The sequence below is a fragment of the Artemia sp. Qi Xiang Cuo genome, chromosome 10, assembly GCF_049724085.1.
Source record: "Artemia sp. Qi Xiang Cuo chromosome 10, ASM4972408v1, whole genome shotgun sequence".
NCBI lineage: Eukaryota > Metazoa > Arthropoda > Branchiopoda > Anostraca > Artemiidae > Artemia > Artemia sp. Qi Xiang Cuo.
In genome coordinates, this window is record NC_142803.1 from 36,822,058 (window position 1) to 36,847,944 (window position 25,887).

The 25,887-nt window shown below is 37.2% G+C and overlaps 1 protein-coding gene across 1 annotated transcript in view; it reads left to right on the forward strand.

Annotated features, from left to right (window-relative positions):
- LOC148947713 (uncharacterized) overlaps nt 1-25,887 on the forward strand; it is an 81,276-nt gene that overhangs the window by 20,971 nt on the left and 34,418 nt on the right. Inside the window, exon 2 of the mRNA XM_089096218.1 lies at nt 16,715-16,812. Coding sequence (XP_088952344.1) covers nt 16,715-16,812 — 98 coding nt within the window. The remainder of the gene's footprint in view (nt 1-16,714; nt 16,813-25,887) is intronic.

Genomic DNA, 25,887 nt, shown 5'->3' on the forward strand with positions numbered 1-25,887 from the left:
GAATATTTTTTTCCATACTCTGCATCACTCTCATCAGTTTTGCTATATCTGAAATAAAGGGAGTGGTTTTGGTTCTATATTTCCATAGACCCGAAAGGTAAAAGCAGAGATAATGCAAACACATGGCAAGGGATGGGTTAGAAGATTTTTTTTGAAAAGACTAGTTTTAAGGCTACATAATATTTCAGTAAATATAGGCGTACAATTCTCCCGTTTTCAAAAGTCATCTAACCATCCACAAGGGTCTGGACTATATGGCCATGAGCATTGATAATTAATGCAGATTGTAGAGCTAGTAGAATGGCCTTATTGAATCGTGTCACGCACCCCTGCTGCCACCTACAACTTTTTTTAACATCATATACTGGCACGAGAACCACGTGGTTTATGGTTTTTTGTCAATGAGAATTTGAAAAACAGGAATTTTGTCACATTTATGTATGTTTTCATGGATGGTTATGTGTGTTGGTCGATTTATTTGATGTTTTCATGGATGTTTAATGGTTTTTGTCAGTGAGAATTTGAAAAACAGGAACTTTGTCACATTTATGGATGTCATCAGTAATTAATGTCTGTTTTATGGTTTTTTCACTGAGAACGAAAAAACAGGAATTTTCTCTCTTGGATTTATAGAATAGATAGGTTAAATTATTGATTTTCGAGTGGGGGAATTAAGAAACAAACCTTTTTTATTTGATCCTTTTGTGAGCCGATCCTGTAAACATGCTTTATATAATTTATCTGGGTCCTTATTGCTTCACGAGTGGGAGACTTCAGAAACATTAAGGCTTCGTTAATATTTAGGACCGAGGGATTTATTTATTATTGTTGTTTTGGACAAGTGCATGCTAGGGATGAATGTCATGGTGTCCAGAAATAGTATTTGTTGTTGTTGCTCTAGGCAATGTTATGACTTTCCCGGAAACAGTTAGATCACGTGTTTCCTTCTCAGCCAATCAGCGAGTCGGATACATCCTCCTTCTCAGCCAATCAGAGGACTGGTTACATATGATTTCCCCGTTACATAACAATTCGCCCTTGAGATTTCGTATATAACGGACATGCAATATGATTAAATTATCAGAAAGTTCCAGAACACAATGGATAGAACACATTAAATTATTTATTATCTTGAATCCTTGGCCGCCAAAATTAGCAATTTAATTTCTGTTTTAATTTTTCATTTTCAAAATAAAAATTTTTTCAGTGGTCACCCAATACCATATTCGGGTAAACCCCCCCCCCCCTATAGAAACGTCACAATATGATGTTTATACTCGATAAAAATTTTAAAAAACACTCTTTTTTAGTTACGTAAAACCCGTCCTTCCTTCCTCCTCTGTTTACGACCTTAATCCTAGCAAAAAGAAATAATTTTCTTTCGTTAAATTTATGCAATTTTAAGTGTCTATATCCTAGCTAAAAGCGACCATTGACTTCCGTCACTGTTGTTATTAACCTAACCTGGTTTTGACATAATGCTCTACGAGAGGTTAAAATTAGCTGTCACCCCTTTTCCTATGTGTTTACGAACGCGGCAGCCACACTCAAAAGGCCCTGTTTCTCCGTCAAAATTAAATACATAAAATATTTTCTTTTACCCTCAAAACCTAACCCCCCTCCCTCTACCATTGTTTTACAACCCCAAATTCTCGAAAAAATAAATAATTATAATGTATTTAAATTTATGAAATTTTAATTTTTGTATATCATAGCTAAAAGCGATCATTGACTTCCGTCACTGTTGTTATTAACCCGCTCTGGTTTGACACAAGGCTCTCCGGCGCGAGGCCTATAATTAGCTGTCACCCTTTCCCCTCTGTGTTTACGAACGCAGCAGCCAAAGTCAAAAGGAACTGTTTCTCCGTCAAAATTAAAACACTTTGAGGCAATTCTAATAATTAGGCGCAGATGCAATGTGCTATTTTGGAGAATAGAAACAAATTATTTTCAAGCTTTCTTTCGATACAGTTTCTTTTATATTCCCGGGAGGGGAGCGTGAATCCAGGATTTTTTGCTGGGGAGGGGGTTAGCACTTTTAATAGTGACAAAATAGAAAAGATAATTGTTTCTTACCTTAATTGCTTCTTCATCATTTAATGATTTTAGCTATAACATTTGAATAAAAGGTAGTAAGATATGGCTTTCACTTGAATAAAGCACCTGATTAACTCAATGAGAGGGTAGACTTAGGGTTGGTTAATTTTCATAAATTTAGGGGGGGAGAATATGGGTTTTTTGCTTTACTAAATGCAATACTTTTCTAATCAAAATCATAGTTAATAACTTTCTTTCTGTAAAAAAGGGGCAAATTATTTAGACACTAATTTTTTCTCTTCTTTTTAAGGCAAATTGTGAAGAATGCCAATTGCCAACACCCACTAAGAAAGCGAGGGTTAATAATGCGGGCCATGCGAAGGCTACTGTCCGGCAATATGGTAGCTGGCCGAAGCCTCCTAAATAAGTGCAATCATCTGTACAAGAATGTAATGCCGCCGGCTCGTCCACCTTCCATCATACGTTGCCTGGGCCTTCAAGAGCTGCCCCACTTATGCACGGTCAGGAAGTGGCCCTCCAGCATGCACTACCTGGTCCTTCGGATGTCCAAGTGCAGCCGGGATATGCAAATGTAAGCATTTTTTCCTACAATTCTATATAGAAATATTTATCAATTTCATCCAAATTTTATAGGCCTTTTCTACATGCAAAATATTCGAACACTGTGAAAAAGTATATCTCAGCGGGAATATTGAAAGATTTTTTCTCCTCAATGGAAATACAATGTTCCACCTTTTGAATCACGTCAAGTGCGTGCATTCGCCCTTTTGCTAAATTAGATTAGTGAAGCCAAAAAAGACACTTTATTCTAGTCGTTGTAAGTCTAGATAATTTCTATTGCGATATAAGCAAATGGTTCACCTTGCCTCTACAAATATAAAAAAAACAACTGTATATCTGAATAAGTTGTCTATCATGAGAGGAGATGGCTATTCTTTTCGAATCATTTTTATTTGCAAATCAGATAAAGAGTATTAATACGAAATTTTATTCGGAGGAATTGTTTGAACAAAATCAAAACCAACTATGTCATGTTTTAGATTTTAAATATCTTATATTAGGGTGGGACCAGCTCGGCGGCCAGGACGGGCCCAGGACGCCAGGCGGGACGTGCCCCGGGGACGTGCCGCGCGGCACGGCGCTGGGGGGGGGTTTAAGAGTGGAACGGGGGACGGATTGGTGTTGTTTAAACAAATTCAAATTGCCAATTTTATGTAAAGCGACGTTTTAGATTGCAAAAATAATATATTAAGTTGGAAATTTGAACTTTAAGAAAGTAAATATATGATGGGGAACAGTAAATTAGGTACGTGCTACTATGTTCCTAATGCTACTACTACTACTACTAAGTAAATTTTTAAAACTACGTCAATAATAATCGAAATTTTAAACAGTAGGGGATGATTTGAACACTTTGAAAATAAGCTATTTTTCATTTATAGGCTGTCCTGGTTCCATACTCGCCATCCCCCCCTGCTCGTAAGTTAGAGAAGGAGAGGACGTGTCTATGGAGATTTACAATAATGAAGCATCCACTATCAATGAATGGCATGTTAATTTCATAGAAATATCATTTAACATCGATGATCATTTGAGTGATTTTTTTTTAAATGGTTTTAGTATCACAGTTGAGCAGAGTACTGTAGATAACTAAGATTTAGAGTTAGCCCTGCTAGGCCCATATACTCGGCTGATTGTGGGTGATGTTTTAAGTTAATTGAGGGTAAACCCATCCCCCTCAGAGTACATGAACAGTCAACGACTTCAATCAAATGAAGTGCCTCCCCAAAGCCATATTATTGAACAGCTTTGGGATGGGGGTAATATAGAAGCGGGGGAGGGGGTACAACTCTCCCAGACTTTCAGCTGTCCAACAGAATTTTAAATAATATAGTTGTTTTCACTGCAACGTTTGGTGATCCTTTTAAGACACTTCGGGCGGTAAAAGTTGTTTATGACCCTATAAAAATTGTACACATATGTAGAAAAAAGTCGTGTACTTCTTAAGAATCAGAGTCAGGTTTGGGGAGGTATGGTTTTAATTAAGTTTTACAGTGTTTTAAAATTTTTCTATTTGAATGAGGGAAAAAGTTAAGTTTATTATCATTATATACAGTCCGAGATAATTGTGGTTTATTCGAATATGTCAAATCTTGAAGGAGTTCTCATGGATTGGGTTAATCAAGTTATAACACCTCTTGAGAATTAGAGCGAAAACAGAAGTTGCTCTCTAGTTCTGTTTGCTGAAAATTTAAGTATTAATATCTGTAAAATTAAGAAAGATTTTATTTTAAGAGGGGGGACAGGTGGGGCTGAAAGGGATACAGTTTCAAATTATAATCCAGATCTAGAGGGTTGTAAAGGTGTCCAGAAGATCTGTTTTGAAACAGGTCAAAAGTGTTTCAGATATGCTTTCCTCATATCGGCATATGAGCCTCTAGCTCAGGACGTTACCAAGACGAATTTAGACGTTTGGGCTGTACACCGGAAGGAGGGGTACGTTTTTGAATTGTAGATTTTTAGTGTTTAGAAGGAAAATATCCAGTAACACTTCGATCCATTGATATGTTTGAAAGGGCTAATGCCCACTTAAATATCGGCGTTACTGTGCTAAATTACAACACTTAATTTGGATATGGAACTCGTTCTAAAAAGTTGTAGGTGGTTTTTCCAGGCAGGGGCTCGTCAGTTGTTTTGGCTAATAATTGGGTTTGGTTGCTTTACTCGCTGCCTAGTCAACAAAAGACAATAGGTAATTTTAACCCTATCACTGACATTAGTCGCGTTCGGAGGGAGGGTCACCTTAGGGGGGAATGTTTCTGCTGTCCAACATGTCTCTCGAGATTTTGTGGTGATATAAAACTACGGGATCACATGAAGCATTGTAGACAACATGGATACCAGACAGTGGAAACAGTTTCAGGGGATAGGACCATTCTAAGTTTTAAAAATTTTCAAAATACCCTTCTCCAGTGCAACAAAATATCTTTGGACTGTGAGGAAAAGTTGGTGGACGTGAATGACCCCCAATATCCACACCGAACCAAAGAACATCATGCCATTACAGAGTCCTACGCCCACGCGCAAAGAGATAATTCTATCACCATGCAGTTGTGAGAAATAGTAGACACAGTGGATGAGCGGGAGTGCATAGTCAAGGCACTAATTAAACTGAGTGGCCCGGCTAATGGTGCTATTTCTCGGGTGAGAAATACCCATTATCCAATGGTGCTGTCTGCAGAGGATCGTATCGCGATTAAAAATCAAAAAATATGTTGGGTATGTAAGGGAGAGTTTGTAGAGGAGGATAAGGGGACTAAAGGGAAAAGAGGGGGAGGGGGAAAGTTAGAGATCATGACCATTTGTGGCAGGAAATATCCTCGGGGGGTAGTAATTTTAGGGGAGTTGCGTTTCAATAGTGTAATTTAAATGTTAGCCAGCAGTTTTTTATCCCTGTTTTTATTCACAATTCCAATTATGACTTAAAATTTATTTTACAGACACTGGCACGTAGGCATAGGGAGGGCGGGGGAGTAGATTTTCCATGGGTAAATAGTTCATTTACCTACAACATAATTCCCAAATCAGCTGAGAAGTTATTGCTTCTCGAGCTGAAATGGCAGGCAGTGGATAATGGGCATACGTGTTGGAATAAAATCAGGTTTTTAGATTCTTTTAGTTTTTTCCCCAAGGCATTGAGTCAATTGATTCAAGTGCAAAAAAGCGACAATTTTCATAGCTTTCCCTTGCTTAAAAAGCACTTTCCAGACAGTGAAATGTATGACCTGTTGACCTGCAAAGGTATATATGCATACGACTATTACTGCTCTGGCGCACGCTTAAGTGAGGAGAAACTACCTCCAATTGAAGATTTTTACAATTCACTGACCAACAGTGAATGCACAGCCGAGGAGTATGAGTTTGCCAAGAAGGTGTGGTCCAAGGGGGATTGTAAAAATGGGTGGGATTATTGTAGACTGTACTTGGCCAGTGACGTTTTAACTCTGCTGGATATAGTCTGTAAGAACAAAGACCAGATCTCTTCAGAGTTTGGGTTAGATATAGGATTTTATTTTTCTACACCCCATTTAGTGATGGATTTAATTTTAAAAATTAGCAGGGAGGAAATATGCCTAATAACCGACGTAGATAAGCACATTTTTGTAGAGCTTTTATTGTGGGGTGGATATGTTTTTCATGGGGACCGCGTCTTATCAACCGATCCGAGCGGACAAAGCAGCGGTGCAAAGTCAAATGCAGTGTTCTTGGACATGAACTCGTTGTACCCCTCGGCAATGTCCAACTACTCTTTGCCGTGTGGGAACTATCAATGGCTTGAGAATCCTTGTGAGGTCCCTGACATGACCCTCGTTGAGGACAATGGGCCACAAGGATGGTTCTTTGAAGCTGACGGCCACAGTCCGCTAGTTCGTCACAACTCAGTCAAAGATATTGTTTTTCCCTGTATCAATCGACCAGTGACGAGGGGCTCTCTGAGCCCCCACAATCATTCATTGGTTGAGGATATGGGGATGCATTGGACTCCCTCCAAACAAAAGCTGATTGCTGATTTGGACCCTAAAGAGAATATCGTTGTTCACCATGTGTTTTTGAACTGGATGGTGAACAATGGTTTCAAGATCACTAAAATACATAGGGTCCTGCAGTTCAATCAGCGACCCTACTTGAAAACGTTTATCGACACCTTTGTCGATAAACGCTCTAAGGCAAATTCAAAGGTGGAGAAGGAAATGTATAAGCTCATCCTAAATTCAGCGTTTGGCAAAATGTGTGAAAGCGTTCGTAATAGATCTCGCTGTGACGTCGTGACTGACCCTCTAGAGTGTGCACGAATTACTGCCGACCTCAATTTTACATCGTTCACGAGCAAAGAGACTGGCATGGTTCTTCTACACAGGCGAAAGCGAAATGTGGTACTGAACAAGAATATTGCAGGCGGCAGTTCAGTACTAGAAATTTCAAAAAAGCTCATGCTGTCGTTCTTTTACAATGTGTGCAAGGTGCAATGGCCACGGGAGGGGAGGTTCAAGTTTACTATGGTGATACAGATTCTCTGCTGTTAAAGGTAAATGGGGCTGAATTGGATTTATTGGGTGATTTAGAAGAGGGGGAACACATCAGCTCGCAAATGGATTTCACCAACTGGAATCCATCAGTCTGCCCCGAGCTGGTGAAACGTCAAGCCCCCAACCAACTACTAAAATCAAAATCAGAGACGGGGAGTGATTTGATATCCAGGGGGGTGTTCCCGGGTCCCAAAGTTTATTGTGTTGAAACTCATAGTGGGGAAGAAAAGAAGGCGTGTAAAGGGGTGCCTACACATTTTCTAAAGAGCAATTTCAACATGAGCGTGTACAGAGAGTGTGTAGAAAGTAGCCTAGTGCCAAGAGCACAAGTGCTTGCAATTCACTCTCTACAATATAGAAATTATACTGTGAGAGTGGAGAAGAATGATATTTCACGTAAATCCTACATGGTCTTATGTACTCGCAAATGGTGTGACAGTCCTACCTCACGGTCACTACCGTATTTCGGATTGAGTTGAATGCGTTGACTGTCACAATCAACTTTGTCTGGATAAACTAACCTATTCTGAACTAACCACTCAACCTTTCATAAATTAACCTAACCAGCTAATCTATCCCAAGCATTAACCACCACCACTAACTCAACCACTAACCTAACCCGTAGCAGTGGCGACAACTATTGTTTCTCGCCTCGCCGCTCCCGGGGGGGGACCCGGCCAAAAGTCATCCAGGGGGGGGGGTCCCAACCGCGGCCGGCCGGCCTTCGCCCCCACGGCCCCCGGGGGTGGGGGGTCCCACCCCGTTAAATTCACCGTAATCATGTTCAACTGTGCTGCTCGCAATTTCCAAGTGTGTGTGTATTTTCTGTTGTATAAAAAGTGTCATTGTATAGAAAAGCGTTTAAGTTGACAAAAAAAGTGATGTACAGAAAAGTGTTGTTGATGATGGACAAAAAGTGTTTTTTTTTTTATTGTACATAAATTATTGTACAGAAAAGTGTTTTTAAAGACAATAATTGCTTATTTATAAAGTGTTATCATTTCCCTGTGTTCATGTTGAACAAATAGAGTTTTCATTTTGACCACCGGAGAAATTTTGCCAATTGTTCTTGTTGAAAAAGTGTTATTATTTTTATCGCTGTACAGTTTATATTGACTGTAAACATTTGTTTTCATGCAGTGCGGAAATAAATGATGTCAATGAAAAATTGTTTTTTTTGTTCTTGAATAGATATATCCATGGGGAATAATATTGCTACTTATTCATTTAGCATATACGATCTACAGTTAGTTGCAATCCGGCTGGTGTCAACAGCAGCATGTATAAATTTAAAACACCCTTCAGATTGGTTCTGCGTGCTCCCTCCATGTCAGGGAATATAACACTTTTAACTAAAATAATTCAAAATTGTGATAAATTGTTTATTGAAAATCCGAAAAAAATCTACTATTGCTATAGTATTTGGCAGGAGTCCTATGATAAAATAAAAGCTATTGTCACAACCATACCAATACAATTCATACGAGGACTTGATGTTTTCAATAGTATTGAATCGAACTCGTGGTTGATTATTGATGATTTGGCTGAATCCATTGAACAGTTCTCACAGGAAATGCTACAACTGTTCACCGTTCGCTCCCATCATGAACACATTTCCGTAACTCTGGTTCTACACAATCTGTTTCATCAGAGCAAATGTATGCGAACCCTTGCTTTGAATTGCACCGTCTATATTATCTATCGAGTCGTGGGTGTTTGTAGCTCGCGCATAACTCGAAAAAATCACATATAACCCCGCGCCCCTAAATTTATATTTTAAGTGTAAACTCAGGCGACAATCAGGCCCAAAGGGTACAATTTGCTGGATCTTAATAAGAGCACGCCTGAGGATCTAAGTGTAGTCACCGACATTTTCAACAATGAAATTACAGTATATCTTCCGGTAAACAGTAGAAAAGACTATTAGTCGCCATTATGACACTGAAGAAACTACACGAACAACGGCATCTGTTTTCCGTTTTAAGCACTTCAAAACCATTGCTTAGGAAGGCTATACTCAAACATGGGGTTGACAACGATTTAATTAATCTAATATCTGAACTTTGTTTAAATTTAACTGAGGGCAATGTTCAACTGCCATAAGGTGTTAGACAACACACAAAGCAACATCGTTCCACTGTACGCGCCTTGGCTTTAAAAAACAAGTGGAAAAAAATTAAAATAACACGGCTCCTTCAGGTAGGCGGTAGCTTTTTCACACTTTTATTATCAATAATTGCAGGACTTGTAAACAGTTTTCTTGAGAGAGAGAATGGCAAAACCCTATAAATTGACACCTTTTGAACTCCTCCTCTCACCCATTGAACATTTTGAAGACAATCTATGCAAATTTACTAACGACGTGAATATTGCAGATGACAAAAACTGCTTTTACTTCAAGATGAATTGCGACGTGTGGACAAATATATACCCTATCGCGAGAGACCCGTCGTCGCTGATCCCCCTAACCAGGAAACATCTCCTCAAGATTCTGCAGCACTGAAATCAAAGGAGAAGGGATTGAATTCGATTGTATTGAAAATTGGAAACCTATTGCCACTGACCTATCGAGAACAGAGTAAAACAGTATTATCTTATCTCACGGTGGAAACTGGCGATCAAGTTCAAGTCGAGAGCACAGGGACACGAATCATAATCCAGGGGCAAAGTTATAATCTAGTTGATTTAATTTGTGATATGGAGACGAATCGTAAAGGACTTATATCCTTTGACGATAATCTATACACCTTTCTGTATGTATCAAACTTCCCCAAAAGTCTTATTGGCAATAGGCACATTCTAAAGAAACTAAGAGAATATAGTCCAACAACTCCAACACCATCATTTAAAAAAGAAGAAGATTCAATATTTGAAGATACTATCAGCAGCACCACTGATTTTACAACACCTGTGGCTGCTAGTCAAAAGCGAAGACGAATTGATTCGCCCTCCAGTGTGCAAAAGGGGAGTGGACATTACACTACGTGTTTACGCTCAAAATGGATGAAGTTTTGAAAGTTTTGAAAATATTGGCGAAGCGGGAAGTTTAAGTTCTCCCAAAATACTTTCCAAAGCTGTCTTCGGCACCACCACATTGAAAAATGCAAAAGAGTATCTAGAAAATGAGCCGAGTTACACACTGCATCGGAATCACAGGCTTCGCAGTAACCAATATCGACAAACTAAAGCCTTTTCCCCTCTGCATGTAATACAAATGGATCTTTTAACTTTAGACGCAGTTCAACGGAGTCACAATGCCCCATACAAATATATTCTGGTGGCAGTCAGTATCTTTAGTCAATATGCCTATGCCAATTCATTGCGGGCAAAGAGAGGTATTGAAGTTCCTCGGACAATTGACAGTATTCTAGAGCAGGATTCGTATAGAAAAAGTCAATTAGATCACGTTAGGGAATTTGATAATCAACATCTACAAAAGGTTCTATTGAAATATAATACAATACTTTATCATTGTCACAGCCCGATAAAGTCTATATTGGCTGAACTATTAATAAGAACTATTCTTATATTAATTTCAATATATTGCAAATTTAAAAATACACCGGCTTTTATTAATGATTTATATAAAATCATGTTTATTTATAATCAACGACCCCATCGATCTCTGTCCAAATCAACCCCCCACGAGTGTTCATTACAATGAAAATACATTTGATACCTTTCTAAAGCAATGCTCCAATGACAACGAGAAGAAGAAAAACAAGAGGAAATCTAATGTTGGTGATACTGTTCGAATTAATAGAACCACAAAAATTTTTTAAAAATTGAAGTTTTGAGGTTTCTCCTGAAAGTGCTTCGTTTATGTTACACTATACTACAAAAAAATAAAAGCTCTGCTGCGATACAAAACGTATGTCAAGTTTCTTGTTGTTGCTTCTTACACTTAGCTGCCCATGGAAAGAAAAACACTCGAAACATATAGAACTTACATTATATTAAAGATACGCACTCGACATGGTAAGAAACAGTTGCTTGTTCGCTGGCTAGGATACAACTCAGATTTTGATTCATGGGTCAGTGCTGAAGATATCGACAATGCCCAATGATTACTATGTGACTTTCATGTCCAATATTTCAGATCCTCTCTACAAAGAATTGAATATGACAAGTGATTTTTGGACGAAACTCTTCCCCACCATCAAATTCGATGGCAATGGAAATTATGAAGTGGCTCTTGTCGACTGTATCCTCAAAAATACCTATGACATCCTGGGAAAGGATCGTAAATATGAAATAAAAATTAGACCATATGATTGGCCGCCGCTACCAACAGGTGATCAAGAACAAATTAAAAAAATCAATTGGATGGATTAACCATATATTGAATTACACTATGAGGAGCTCACCTGTATAAACGTTTTATGTTGTTCCATCAATTAAAGAATATCAGATCGTTAAAAAGGGGAATTTAATTTCAATTAATCAAAAGAGGAGGATAAGATCTATATTAGTTTGCCCATTGCCTGTGAAAAGATTATTCTCAATGATAATCTAAAGTATGTTCTTGGCTTTAGGCTCAATATAATCAACGGTAAGAGTGCCTAAAACACTCATATTATTTTCGCCGACTACCCGCCTGGCTTCTCCATGACCACCTGTATATTTCTCTACGCTTCATTTGTGGAAAAATTTCGAGTTAGTAGTTCAAATGTTCCCCTCCTACGACCTCTTGAACGAAAAACCAATCAAGAACATATTCATCACTACAATATAAAGCATCTTCAGTATATTCCCGTAAACACTTCCTATTTGGAACTCTGTCAGTTAACACTAAGAACCGAATTGGGTGATCCAATAGCAATTTCAAAAGGTTTGGCTGTGATTACATGCCATTTTCGAACAATCGTTCAAAAGCAAGATGTCTAATAAAAAACTGGTATTTACTTGTCCTGATATTGACAGCTATGTTAATACTCTTGGCCCAATACAACAGGGCGATGGAAAGGACTATTACAAAGGTCGCTCGTCAATGTCTGGCTATGGTCTTGGCAGTTGGTTTGCTAAGCTGTTTCGCTCTTCACTACCAATGGATAGAAAATATCTTGCACCAGCTGCAATAGATTTTGCATCCTCTACACTATAAATTTCGGTTTCTGGAAAGGATTTAAAAAAAATTGCTACGGAAAATCTTAGCTCCAGTGCACACACCCTTTGCAAGAAATTAAAACAAAATGATAAAGGTTTAAAAAGGTCAAGAAACATTGCAACTCTCATCAGTCTCCACTCAGGTCGGAAACGAATGACATCACCCCTCTTGTCAAATAAAAGAAGGAAAAAGCCGACAAGTGCTGTAAACAGTAGAAGAAGAAGAAGTCCCAGGAGGAAAATTGTTAGATTGAAACTATATTTCTTCTCCTAAAAATGTCCTATCTACCGCATAAGGATTCTCAACCTTGAATCACCACTTAATTGAATCTATTCAATTCTGAAAGTGTTGATTTGAGTGTCAAGCATGGATAATATGAAGAATTTTATCCACTACAACCCCTCTCCAATATTCTCCACTTTCAAATTTATTTTAATGAAGAATCCTTTATGGAAGTATCTTCAAAATTTATAGATTTGCAAATGAAAGTTCTGAAATCCGATAATACAGTGCCGATTCGAGGCGATGAAATATCCTATGAAAATTGTATATTACATAATTTTTTTAGTCAAATTAGTGTATACATCAATGGTATAATGGTGAGCACAAGCAATAATCTCTAGAATTATACAAGCTATATGCAATTCTTGCTGATGACACCCAAGTCATACAAATAATTGAGAGGCATCTTCAATGGTTATGAATATATTACTAATACTGATAGTACAGATGCACTTAAAAATGCTACAACTAGTGAATTACATCTAGTTGGAAAAATATATCATGAAATATTTGATATACACCAATAGATGCTGCCCAATATTCAAGTGGATATAAAATTAGCTCTTGCACCCTCCAATTTCATATTGAAAAAAAAACTTGCTGCCAATCCCGATGTAAGTCTCTTCCTCACCTCTGCAATACTTCATATACGCAAACAACATGTTATGAGTTCTGTTGCTTTGGCCGTGGAAAAACTGAGAGCCAATGGCAACAATATAAAACTAATTGGTCCACATACAATCACCAATCAATGCCATATTGCAATGGGTTCACGCACCTTCACCGAATAATCCCTTATCAATGGTGAAATCCCCTCAAAATTGGCGTTGGCATTTGTAAAAAACGCCAGTGCAATAGGATCATGGACTGAATGCCCACATAAGTTCGAGATGTTTGAACTTTCATCTCTTGTGTGCAAAGTAAACGGCATCCCACTCTAAAATCTATCTTTTGATAAATCCTTTAGAATATTGTACGAGTTGACCATGCAAACCCTAGACCATGACTCGCAACTATTTGAAAATGGTATAACCGAAGATATGTTTACTAAAACACATGGTATCATTGTATTGGATTTGTCTGGCACACAGGATATGAGTATAGTACGTACGAGGAGTGTGAGTTTAGAGTGTACATTTGCCGACCCATTGGCTGAGAGTGTTGCACTAATCTCACTAAACCAATATGAAATCTATTGGGAAATCACTCCCGAAGGCAGTGTTCTACTAGACTTGGCGCCATGAACACCAGTCAAATAATCAGTGTATTTAATATGGATCCCTACATGTCACAGTACAAATCCTATTGTCTACCCTTGGTCTTTCTTGGAAAATTTCTAATTGTCAACAATACTTTAATTTTTGTTATTAGCAGTCCGTCGACTGTGCTGACTGGTAATTGGCTTTGCATCTTTCAAACAATGAAGACGATTGAATTTTTTGATCCTCTTGGCCTACCCTATACATTCTACACGCCTCACATCAGCAACTATATTGAGAGCAGTGGGAAAACTATTATTCAAAATCGGAAGAGGGTGCAGGATCTAACGACTAAAAGCTGTGGCTTTCATGCACTACTCTTTTTCATATTCAGATGTCGTGGCTATACCTACAAACAGTTTCTCCACATTTACGTCGACAATCCACGTCTGAATGACTTTCTAGTGGAAAATATCCTCTCAGACCTATATAGTATTGATTTCAGTGCCCTAAGAGTAAAGTGCTTAAAAAATGTTTGTGAATTTGTTTATTAATAAAATGCATATATATACAACAATGTCTTTAAATCTTCACTTTAGATTTCTTCATCTTCGATGTATAGGCAACTGTCGTGAACCACTAATGCCGATAAATCATTTGGATTCACTGTATATTGATCTTGATTCACTGCAAAGTCAGGGTCACATTATCTGCAGTACAATGTAACTTCACTCTTGTCATATATCTTTGTATAGTCAATGATACTATTTGAATTCAGATTATGAAATTCTTTAGTTTCAATATGTCTATTTGAAGCAATATCAAATACAGTGTTTTCAAGTGGTGAATAAAATTCGGTAACTGCCAAATAAAAATCACTTGGTATATAGTCATAGTAGGTGGTGTCATCACAACGATGACGTAGAAACCAAATTGTCTTGTTACCCCAACAGTTGAATCGTAGACCTTATTCCTCTTCTCATAATAATTTAAATCCACAACGATACCAATCTCGTAGAAATAAACTAAAATCACGTTTGGGATTCTTTGCAATCATAGCGGGGTAAGTATTCTACAACTGATCGCATATATCATAGTGACAATTGGAGCACCGGTGCCCTCTAGGATGAGAGTCACACACCTCCTCAAGACATGAATTATATCCTTTAATTTGCACTGCATAGCCTCTATGTAATTTACAAGGATTACATAATTTACACTTTTCACTATAGTCATCAATAATTGTACAATTCTCACATTGATTCCAACTGCCAAGAGTGTACATGAACAATGGAAATATATAGAACATTTTTCGGCTTCCGATGTCAACTCACTCACTGCTAAAACGAAACTAATCCTCTTCGTTCAATAAATTCAATGAGAGGGAAATGGTGGGAGAGAGGAGTAGCTCTGTGACGTTACCTCTTTTGAATGATGGGGGAGCCATCTAAATTGAATCCATTGGCAATATTTTCAAAAGTATATCCACAATATGATTCTGCTTTGTTTCAATTAATATATCAATAAATTGACTATAAGCATTTCAACCACATTTTAAAAGTTTCATACAATAGTCAAAAGTGGGAGAATCACTCCTCATTATATTGTCAAGTGTTCGTGGACAAGAGAATATCCTGAGTTTAAGAGATAACTTGAGAAAATCATCATCCAAAATCAAATGTTTTTCCATAAACACTAGATTTGATCTAATTCTCTCTTTCTCAAATTTATTCATTTTTCAATCCTTTCACTCTAAGTGCTGACTCTAGACTGGCCCTTATTCGTTAGCCCTAACCAGAAAAGAATCGGAATATCTTCGATTTCGAAACATTTTTATTGAATAATTACAACAACAACAACATCAATTATACAGAGAATGTACTATCAACTATCGTGCTTATTGTCTTCAATATGTTTCAATAATGCGCTTAAAGAACATTTAAGTCTATTCACATGTGCTATATCAACTTTAGCGGCGAAACATAATTGATCCTCCATTTTAAATTTGCTCAAGGATATCACATATCTTGCATATACTGCATCCCATTCCAGGCGAAGCCGTGATCCTTTCGTGATCTCCACCGCAATGTTTGGTGCTCTTGTATTATTATCGTCAAATCAACTATCAACTTCTAATATGGTAAACATTCCACTCATTACCATCAACACAAATATATATCCAATGAGTAAAGTCAAACTGTTCTTCTTCTTCTTCTTCTCACTCCTTTGAATTCTATTCACATACTAATAAAACTAGAGCAAAAATCCTTTCCTTATATTCTCTCCACCGCTACTATGCAAACAAAGTCCTTTGATTGGCTGAAAAGGAAACACGTGATCTAACTGTTTTCCGTGACACTCATAGCATCTGGCTTGAACAACAACATCAAATACTATTTCTGGATCATCCATAAAACAGACATGAAAAACATCAAATAAATCGAACAATACACATAACCACCCATGAAAACAGACATAAATGTGAGAAAGTTCCTGTTTTTCAAATTCTCACTGACAAAAACCATAAAACATCCATAATTTGATGTTGACATCCGAGAAAAACATCAAATAAATCGAACAACACACATAACCCTCCATTGAAACAACCATAAATTCATGTTTTTCCAAGTGAGAAAATTGCTGTTTTTTCATTCTCAGTGAGAAAACCATATAACAGACATGAATTGCTGATGACATCCGTAAATGTGACAAAGTTCCTGTTTTTCAAATTCTCACTTAAAAAAACAATTAAACATCCATGAAAAACATCAAATAAATTGACCCACACACATAATCATCCAAGAAAACATACATAAATTGGACAAAATTACTTTTTTTCAAATTCACATTGACAAAAAACCATAAACCACATGGTTCTCGTGCCAATATATGGTGTTAAAAAAAGTTGTAGGTGGCAGCAGGGGTGCGTGACACGATTCAATAAGGCCATTCTACTAGAGCTCTAGGTTCTTATATTTCAGCTTACAATGTCACTGGGACAGTTAAATGGTTCAATGTAAAACTTGGATATGGATTCATTGAGAGAGACGACATAGAGGAAGATATTTTTGTACATCGTGTAAGTGCTATATTTTGTTCACTTCCTTTATTTGTTGTGGGAGGGGTGCTTTTACCTCCCAATCCCTAGCATGAATAATTAAGGCTTAGACCAAAAATATTCCTGTAAATCAAGTAATTAGATATTAGTTACTACCCATCCCCTCGGCCCGTTCCTTAAAACTCATTCTATATTTCTCTGAAGGCTCAATGAGACTTAGGATATTTCATAATAATAATAATTTATTTTTAACCCGCTACAAACAGCAAAACACAAGCGGAGGTACTAGGAAAAATAAGTAAAAAGAAACTTCAATATTTACAAATATAATGCACAATCATTAACGGCAAAAAAAAAAAGATCGGATTAGCGGGTAGAAACAACCCAGAGAAAAAACATTATTATCAGCCGAACAGTATTTAATCTTTCGGATGACACAGAAATATCCGTAGCACCATATTTACTAACAATGGCGTGATCACGGTAAGATAGAGCAAAATAAAGTAGGTATCTCTGGTATCGAAAGTACATCACTCGAATTAATTTTAGTTGCCTCTTCTGGAGCAGAGGACACATACCAGACATAAATATAACGGAGTTATCACAGAAGGTACTATAAAGACGGTTAAGCGCTCGACGTGAGTAACGACCACGATTGGCGACGATTTGCCCGTAGCCTATTTGAAGCTTTTGTTTAATGTGGACATGAGCTTTTGCACGGAACCCAGACACCTGACCGCAAATATAGATTCTAAGCCACTTAATAACATTAGCAAATCTGATCAGCAATATATCATCTGCGTAAGCAACATAGGAGATATCTATGGAGCCTAGAAAATAGATAGATTTGATATTAGTCAACACATGATTAATGCATATCTGGAATAAATGCGGGGATGAAACTCCACCCTGGCGAACGCCTAGCCTAATGAGAATATTTCCAAAAACACCCCGCAGCATCTTCAGTCTTAACATAAGATTCACCATACCAGAAACGCAGTAAAACAATAATTGACAAATTAACTCATGATACAGTGAGTGAGCGAGAGAATGCCCAAGTTGGGCGTGAGAAACAGAATCAAACGCCTTAGCGTACAAATGTGGAGGTCATGACCATTGGTCTGAGCATCCTGTAATAAAGTAGCTAGTGCGCGATGAGCATGTCGACAATCAACTCGGGATTTGAATCTGAACTGATTCGCATGAAGTCCACAATATGTATTGATATGTGGCAGAAGAATGTATTCAAATACCTTACTTATATTACAGACAACTGCAATTGGTCTATAAGAATTGCAATCCAAGGGATTTTATCCGCGTTTCAAAATAGGAGTGACAGTTCCACATGAAAATGAATCCCGAACTAGCGAAGATGACAAACCCATCTGCAATAATAATTTTAAATATGAAATCAAAGCAGCTGACTCTAAATTCCAGTGATTCACACAAATACCATTAGAGTCTATGCTTTTTGATTTAAGTTACTTTACACCATTTAGAACAGTCACAAGGGAAACAGAAATAACATTTTCTTTTTGGACATTTGTGAGCAAAAGTTTAGAGCAAACTTCTATGAAAAGACAATGCACATTATAATCAATTATATCAAAAATTCTTTATAATGATTCAGACAAGCGGCACTAGAAATACAAACATCACTGTCAGCAGACCTATTGATCATGTTTGAATTGACAACACGTTCCATTGAGCTGCATCTTTAGGAGCGTAGATGAAGAGCGTGATTATGTCCATTTGCCCCTAGCGATTACCCTTTTAGTGAATCAGACTAGCCGTAATTTGGTAGGCACAAGTGCAAAGAAGTGGTATTATAAAGGAATTGGCCGAATGCTAATAATGTTGTATACATTAATACTCTAGCTGGACTCCTGGCTAATCTCAGAGTCCCATTCTACCTGATTTTTACTGGTGCTTTCTTATCTCTAGCTCGTTTGGATTTGAACATTGCTGTCCCTCTAATCCGTGCGTGTCCTAATGCCCTTAGTTCTATGTGGGAAAAAGATCTGGAAGATAGAATCTGTGGGAAGTGCGTATACTCGATTCGCCTATACTACTACTACTGCTAACAACTCGCCGCAGAACCAAGCTGCCTGAGGCCAACACAGCTACGCACGCTCCTCCTCCGCCCCAATCTATTCAAAGCCTCCCTTTTTACACCCGCCCACGAAGTTCCCATTTCCTTTAAATCTTTTTTTATGTCGTCCTCCCACCCCAGACGGGGAGGTGAAAATAATTTCAATGATTTAAAGAACATGAAAATTGGAACTTGGAATGTTACGACATTAACAAATGACTATCGTATCGACATTTTGACTGACGAATTCTGATGATTTGAACTGGACTTAATTGTAATTTCAGAAACTCATATCCCAGGGGTAGGAAGCATGAAATTAGGTGATACAGAATTTGTTTACTCATTCAGGAAGGATGGGGTACATAGACAGGGAGTAGGGCTCTTGGTGAATAAGGAAGCTGCTAAGCTGCTTGTTTAGGCTGGGAAGGTATTACTAATAGAATACTAATTGCTCATTTTATGACTAAAAAGTTCAGGGTATCAGTTATAGTAGTATACGCCCCTGTAGAACCGACTGACGGAGATACTAGTGACTCACATGAATTTTACTTACAGTTACAGGAGCAAATAGACAGGGCCCTAGGCAGAAATATTATGTTATTACTGGTAGATTCTAACGCCCAGGTCGGTAGAAATAGGGATAGATGGTATCCCAGCCTAGGTAAATTTAGTTTAGGAAAAGAAAACAGTAATGGATACAGACTTTTGTAATTTTGTAAGTATAACAATCTAGTTATAACCAATATGGTATTTGGTCATAAAATGGCTAATAAGTTGACATGGTATTCACGTGATGGTAAGACAGCAAACCTTATTGAATATGTTATAGTAAACCGAAGACTGGCAGGATCAATACAAGATACTAGGGTATATAGGAGTGCTGTTATTGATGTTAAAAATAAAGATCACCATCTAGTAGTGTCAAGGGTTAATTTGAAGCTGAAATATCGGAAGGGTAACTACCTCCCGGGAATTTATGATGTTGGTAGACTCCAGGATGAGAATTTGAGAGAAATTTTCCAGGAACAGTTGAATACTAAACTTGAGAGTTCAAAATTTGATAATGTGGAAGATGGTTGGAATAATTTTAGAAAAATAATTTTTGAAGTTGCTGAAGGTGTATTAGGAAAGAAAACTAGAACTGCAGCTAAGAACATTAGTGAAAAAGCTTTATGTTTAATAGAAAGGAGAAAGGACTCTTACAAGAATTATCTGAGTGATAGATCGTATGAAAACAAAAGGAATGTAAAGAAAGTGGAGAATGCATTAAAATATGAACTAAGGAGGTGTGAAGTGGAGGCCATGGATAAAATTGCCGAGGATCTGGAAGATGCAGCTGGACGGCATAATAGTAAAATATCTTACTGGCACGTTAACAAATTGAGAGGGAGTAGTCAATCCGGACTATGCCCAGTTAAAGATAGGAATGGGGTCGCAATTAGCGATAAGGAAAAAACTAACTGAGATGGGCCGAATATTTTAAGAATTTGCTTAACCGAGATAGAGTTGCAGGAAAAATATAGAGGAAAATGAAAAAGTTTGTGATACCTTGGATGTGAAGGAAGATTTGTTTTGTGAGGAGGAATTAGCAACAGTACTAAAAGGATTAAAGAACAATAAGGCTCCAGGTGCTAATAGGGTGGTAAATGAGTTCCTTAAATATGGTGGCTCTGAGGTTAGAAATAAGTTACTGAAGATTATGAATATGATTTTTGAAAAAGGGGAAGTACATAACGATTTTAGAAAAACATTAATTAAGCGACTTTATAAGAAAGGTGATAAAAGTGAGTGTGGTAATTATCGAGGCATTAGTCTGGTCTCTATAGGTAGTAAATTACTTAGTAATATGATACTTTTTAGACTGAGAGATGCCGTGGACCAAGTTTTAAGAAAAGAGCAGTGCGGTTTTAGAAAAGGTAGAGGTAGAGGATGTGTCGACCAAATTTTCACTCTTAGGCTAGTAATTGAGAAGTGCCTGAGTTTTCAAACACCTTTTTTTCCTCAGTTTTATAGATTATGAGCAAGTGTTCGATTCTGTTGATAGAAGAGCTTTAGTAAAGGTTTTATCCTTGTATGGTATGGTTTTATCCTTGTATGGTTGTATGGTAAGACAAATACATTAAAGTGATTAGTGCTATGTACGAGAATAACGCTGCTGCGGTTAAGGTAGGAAATGAGGTTAGCAGCTGGTTTTGTATTAAATCAGGAGTTAAGCAGGGTTGTGTTCTATCCCCCTTTGTATGGATTATTTTGATGGACTTTGTTTTAAGGAGCACAGGAAAGGCAATGGGAGACCATGGAATCAAAGGAGAGGAAATAATCTCTTGGACTTAGATTATGCTGATGATTTAAGCATCCTAGATGAAAGTGTGAGCAAAATGAATGAAGTTTTAGAGGTTTTGCAAGTTCAGGGTGCTCGAATAGGCTTGAAAATTAAGGTTAGGAAGACTAAGTCGCTAAAGTTAGGAATAAGTGAAGATAAAAGGGTGACGTTGTATAATGAAAAGATTGATCAGTTGGGCAGCTTCACTTACCTTGGTATTATTATTAGTAAAAATGGTGGAAGATGTGAAGATGTTAAATGTAGAATAGCCTTGGCACAGGGTGTTTTTTCGCAGTTAAAAAAAGTCTGGAAGAATAGGAAGATAAGTCTGCAAACCAAGACTAGAATATTAGAAGCTACAGTGATGACAGTGGTCAAATATGGTTCTGAAGCATGGACGCTCCGAAAAGCGGATGAAGATTTGTGGTTCAATACCGCTCTCAAGGGCTATAATGAAAGAAAGATTGAGGTGGCTAGGGCACGTTGTGCCGATGAAGGATGACAGATTGCCGAAGACTGTTCTTTTCGGCCAGCCATCTAGGGCTAAACGGAATAAAGGTCGTAAGCTTACAAATAAATGTCAGAAACATATTTCTGCGATAAACAGGGAAGTGTCGCCCCGAAGCATCCTTACTCAGGACTAGTCTAAATGAAGAGAGATGAGACATTATTTCCTAGCCCCCGTACCCGGGGAGGGGAGGTATCACCGTTCCTGGAACATCAAAATTTCTGTTTCTTTGATTCCAAAAATTTAAACAAAGTGTAATAATTAATAAAAAGAAATGCGTGTATTAATTGTGAAAGGAGTGGAATTACTTCAAGAAATGAAAATGGAAGTAAAACTGAAAACATACGTTTTGTTGAGAACATGAAATTACTTATATTTTTGTTAGAAAATTGTGGAACATTTGTATTCATCAGATAGGTATTTGTTGTAGCGGAACACGTTTTTAGGAAAGTACTGGTTAACATCAGAATTTTATGAATTTGAGGCTTACAGGGCAACAACTTTTGCGAATTAAGAAATGGAAGAAGTAAGAAAAAATGTAATATTGCGGATATTATGTCATATTTGTAAAAAGAAAATTTATCGGAATATGGTCCAGTTAGACAAGATCAGAAAGAGGATTTGCTCATGCTGAACTCAACTAAAAAAATTAAATAGCTTTATATGATCAATATCAGGGATCCTTATCTACACATTAGTTAAAAAGATGAGTTTATCCACATGTACCAGGGGAATTTTTGTGTGGTAGTCGGCCCTGTACCACTTATGACCGTGTCACTTGTGCCATTAAGGATTTAAGCTGTATTATTAAGGATCGCACCAACTGTGCCGTTATGGAATTGCTCCACTTGTAGCGCTCAGGTTTTACCTTAAGCTGCTAAGTTGATATAGACTTGTGTAGCTAAAGGTTGCACCATTTGTAAAGGGGGAAAGGGATGAGTATGACTGAGGGGTAGAAAAATGACCGCGCCACTCCCTATGAGAGAAAATAAAATACGTAACTATAGTAGGTTAGAAGTTCTCCAACCATCAATCCAGGAGTGTAACCACGCTACCTCTAGTGTTAATTAGAAATCAGATTCCTTAGGAACGTTTCCAATGGAGACATTTAAGCTAGTTATCTACTTTGCGGTGAAATAAAGGCATATAAATGAAACAACACAAATAGAAATGTAATAGGTTTATTGGGACTTACGCTTTCATGTATACAGCAACATGTATAAGTAATACGATCAGAATGATAACTTCAGAGTGTATCGCTCAAATGGTAGGAACATAATATCTCTTATAATAATACTCATAATAATGACAATTGCCGCGAAAAACACTTTTCATCACTATATCACACGAGTCTAGATTCTGCCTCTAAGAACTATTTCACGATTGGCCCAACTCCTGTGGAGGGCCCGCTATTGTGTCATTATGTTTACAAACTAAAATCATTATGCTAACTGACCGTCAAATAAGTTATTTTCAATATTTTGATGATTAGACATTCATATTCTTATGATACTTCCTGTGAAACTTTGTATAGACATTATCTCGTGGTTTTTTATTGCCAAGTATCTTCGCGAAATTCAAAGCCGTCTTCCTTGACTAATGCCGTAATTCGACCGGTAGCTTTTCCACACTTCAAAACGTCTGGAATGCTACGAGGCATTTATATCGGAAGTATCCATAGAAGTAAACAATTTTTTTGTATTTTAAATATATCACATATTATTCACGGTACATATTACCCTTCCCGTCATTTAATGACGTCCCGTCATTAGGATTTGCTTGCCCTTGGGTTTTTGAAATATTCGCGATTTATTTACTATTTGTCCTACGTATTTTTAATTGATATTGTATTATTTTATACTTTTATTTAAGCTTAGTCAGGATTGATTAAAAAAAATTTCTGTATTACTTATCTTATTTTATTATATTTCCTTTTCTAATGTTCCTCCACCGGACTAAGATAATCATATTAATTGAAATGTGCAAGTCTTTATCTAATGCTATTTATGGGATTATTCTACTTTCTATCTACGGTAAATTAATGGAGTAATACTGCAATACTACACATAACTCTATCTAAGCAATTAGCAATGTATATATATGGACGATTTAAAATATAAATACTATGTCACCACTTTCACTGGTAAATTTCAAAACACTTCTATTAGGTATGTTCGTTATGTAATAGTAAAGATAAAATATCGAAATTGTTAATTTATCCAAACTATTAAGATGTGGTCTATGCAAATTCACACCTACTTCACCACCTGACGTGTCTCTTAGTGTACTCACTCCGTCTGTTGTAAATTATGGTCCTTCACTATTTTCGTCTTGTGCAAAACATTTTAAAACACTTACAATATAGTTTCTTCACAGAATAGTTCGATCATGGTTATGTTCATCTTGGACGAAACTCTTTCTCTAATTGTCAAACGGGAAGATAATTCCAGGTGCAGGTGTGTGGAATTTTGATATCAGAATTCCTTCTCACGTGCTGTTTTTGGATAGTTCATAAGGTGCTTTATCGTTAAGGGGTTGAGCACTGGGATCGCACCGGTAATAAATGGGTTGACTCTCTTTTTAGCATTTCATTCTTGGGCTATTTTGAAGCATATAGAGAATGTATTTCTCGTATAAAATTTTTCGTTCGTGCACTTAGAGATTATAGTTCTCTTCTAAAATTCTTCGTGCATGGCTTGTATCTATTAGCTTTTGCGGTGATTCCTGTGTTAATCACGGGGGTATTGATGTTTGTATTTGGAATGGGTTGACATCAAACTTTAGTGACTCCTTCAACGTATCGTCTTTAACTTGTGGGAGGAGTATATTGTCACTGAGGGGTTAGTCACAGGGGTTACTTTTGGTTTCTGTAATTCAGTGGTTGGTTTCCAGGTCCATTTTTCAGATATTGTCTCGTAACATTTATGGGATAACAGAGATAGGAACTTTTCGCATTTGATAGAGGTGATAGGATGGGTCCCGAGAAATGATCGAAAGGGATTCAACGCGTGAATCTGTGACACGTAAATAATTTGGGTTCATCAAATATCATAACTATACAGTTATATGGTGCATGGGTCCATAAGGATTATTAAGGGTGATATTTATGTACTTATATCTTGTACTGGTTGATGTGTTTATATAGTTCGATAATGCACTGGATACTGAGATTTATTAGATACTGTTACCTGATACATAATATGGTTTGTGACCGAGGAACAACGATCAAAAAGGTAACCGTAATTTTTGTCCTAGCTTTGTTGCCTGTAATTTATGGTGAGCACTCTTCGTTGATTGAGTGATGATGAAAATAGATGCTACTAGGTTGCTTCTGCACAGGACTACGTATTGTAAGGAATGATTTCAGATAGGTCATTCCAGTTCCTGTAATAAAAATAACGAGGCAGAATCACACGTTCTTTAAAACGAGTAGTCATAATACATAATAGGTAATACGGTTGAGTACATTTATGGCGAGTTTTACGCTACAAGACAATATTAAACAAATACGCTAATATTATTACACATATATTGATTTTAACAAAACGACATTATTATCATGTTGTTTTCAAATATGTAGAATATGCACTTGGAAACCTAAAACATAGGAATTTTTTATAAGTGTTTATAGAATAACGACTATAGAAAAGATTATCTCCTTTAACTTTAAGTAAGATCTCTTATTATGCTCCTTAGTATACGCTATTACACACACTTTATTTTAATTTCCTTCAACACTTATTTAATTCTACATTAGATTTAAAATAACCATTTAAACATAAGTTACGCTACATCATTTAGTTTGAAGTCTCAGTTTACAACATATTTCACGCCTTCATTGTTCACGCACGTCCGTGCTGTATAAGAAACGCATGTTGCAGCGCCGTAACCGCACGGTTCTAAGTAAACTTACGATGAGGGAACTAGACATAGCAAGGACGAGTGGAGACCTCTATACCCACTCGTTTTCTAATGTCTCCCTTTTTTCTTGGCTTAGACGTTTTCGTGTGGTTCCGGGTTTAACTTCTGCATTTCAGCCGTTTCCCCGTGTTCTTCCTTTGGGTTTTGCCTTCTTAGTTCTCAAAATTCTTCCATAATTAAAAGTTTGTAAGGTTCTCATTGTCAGGGAAATCGCGAATACGAAACATACGGTCAGTAGTATGTTCCACCAGA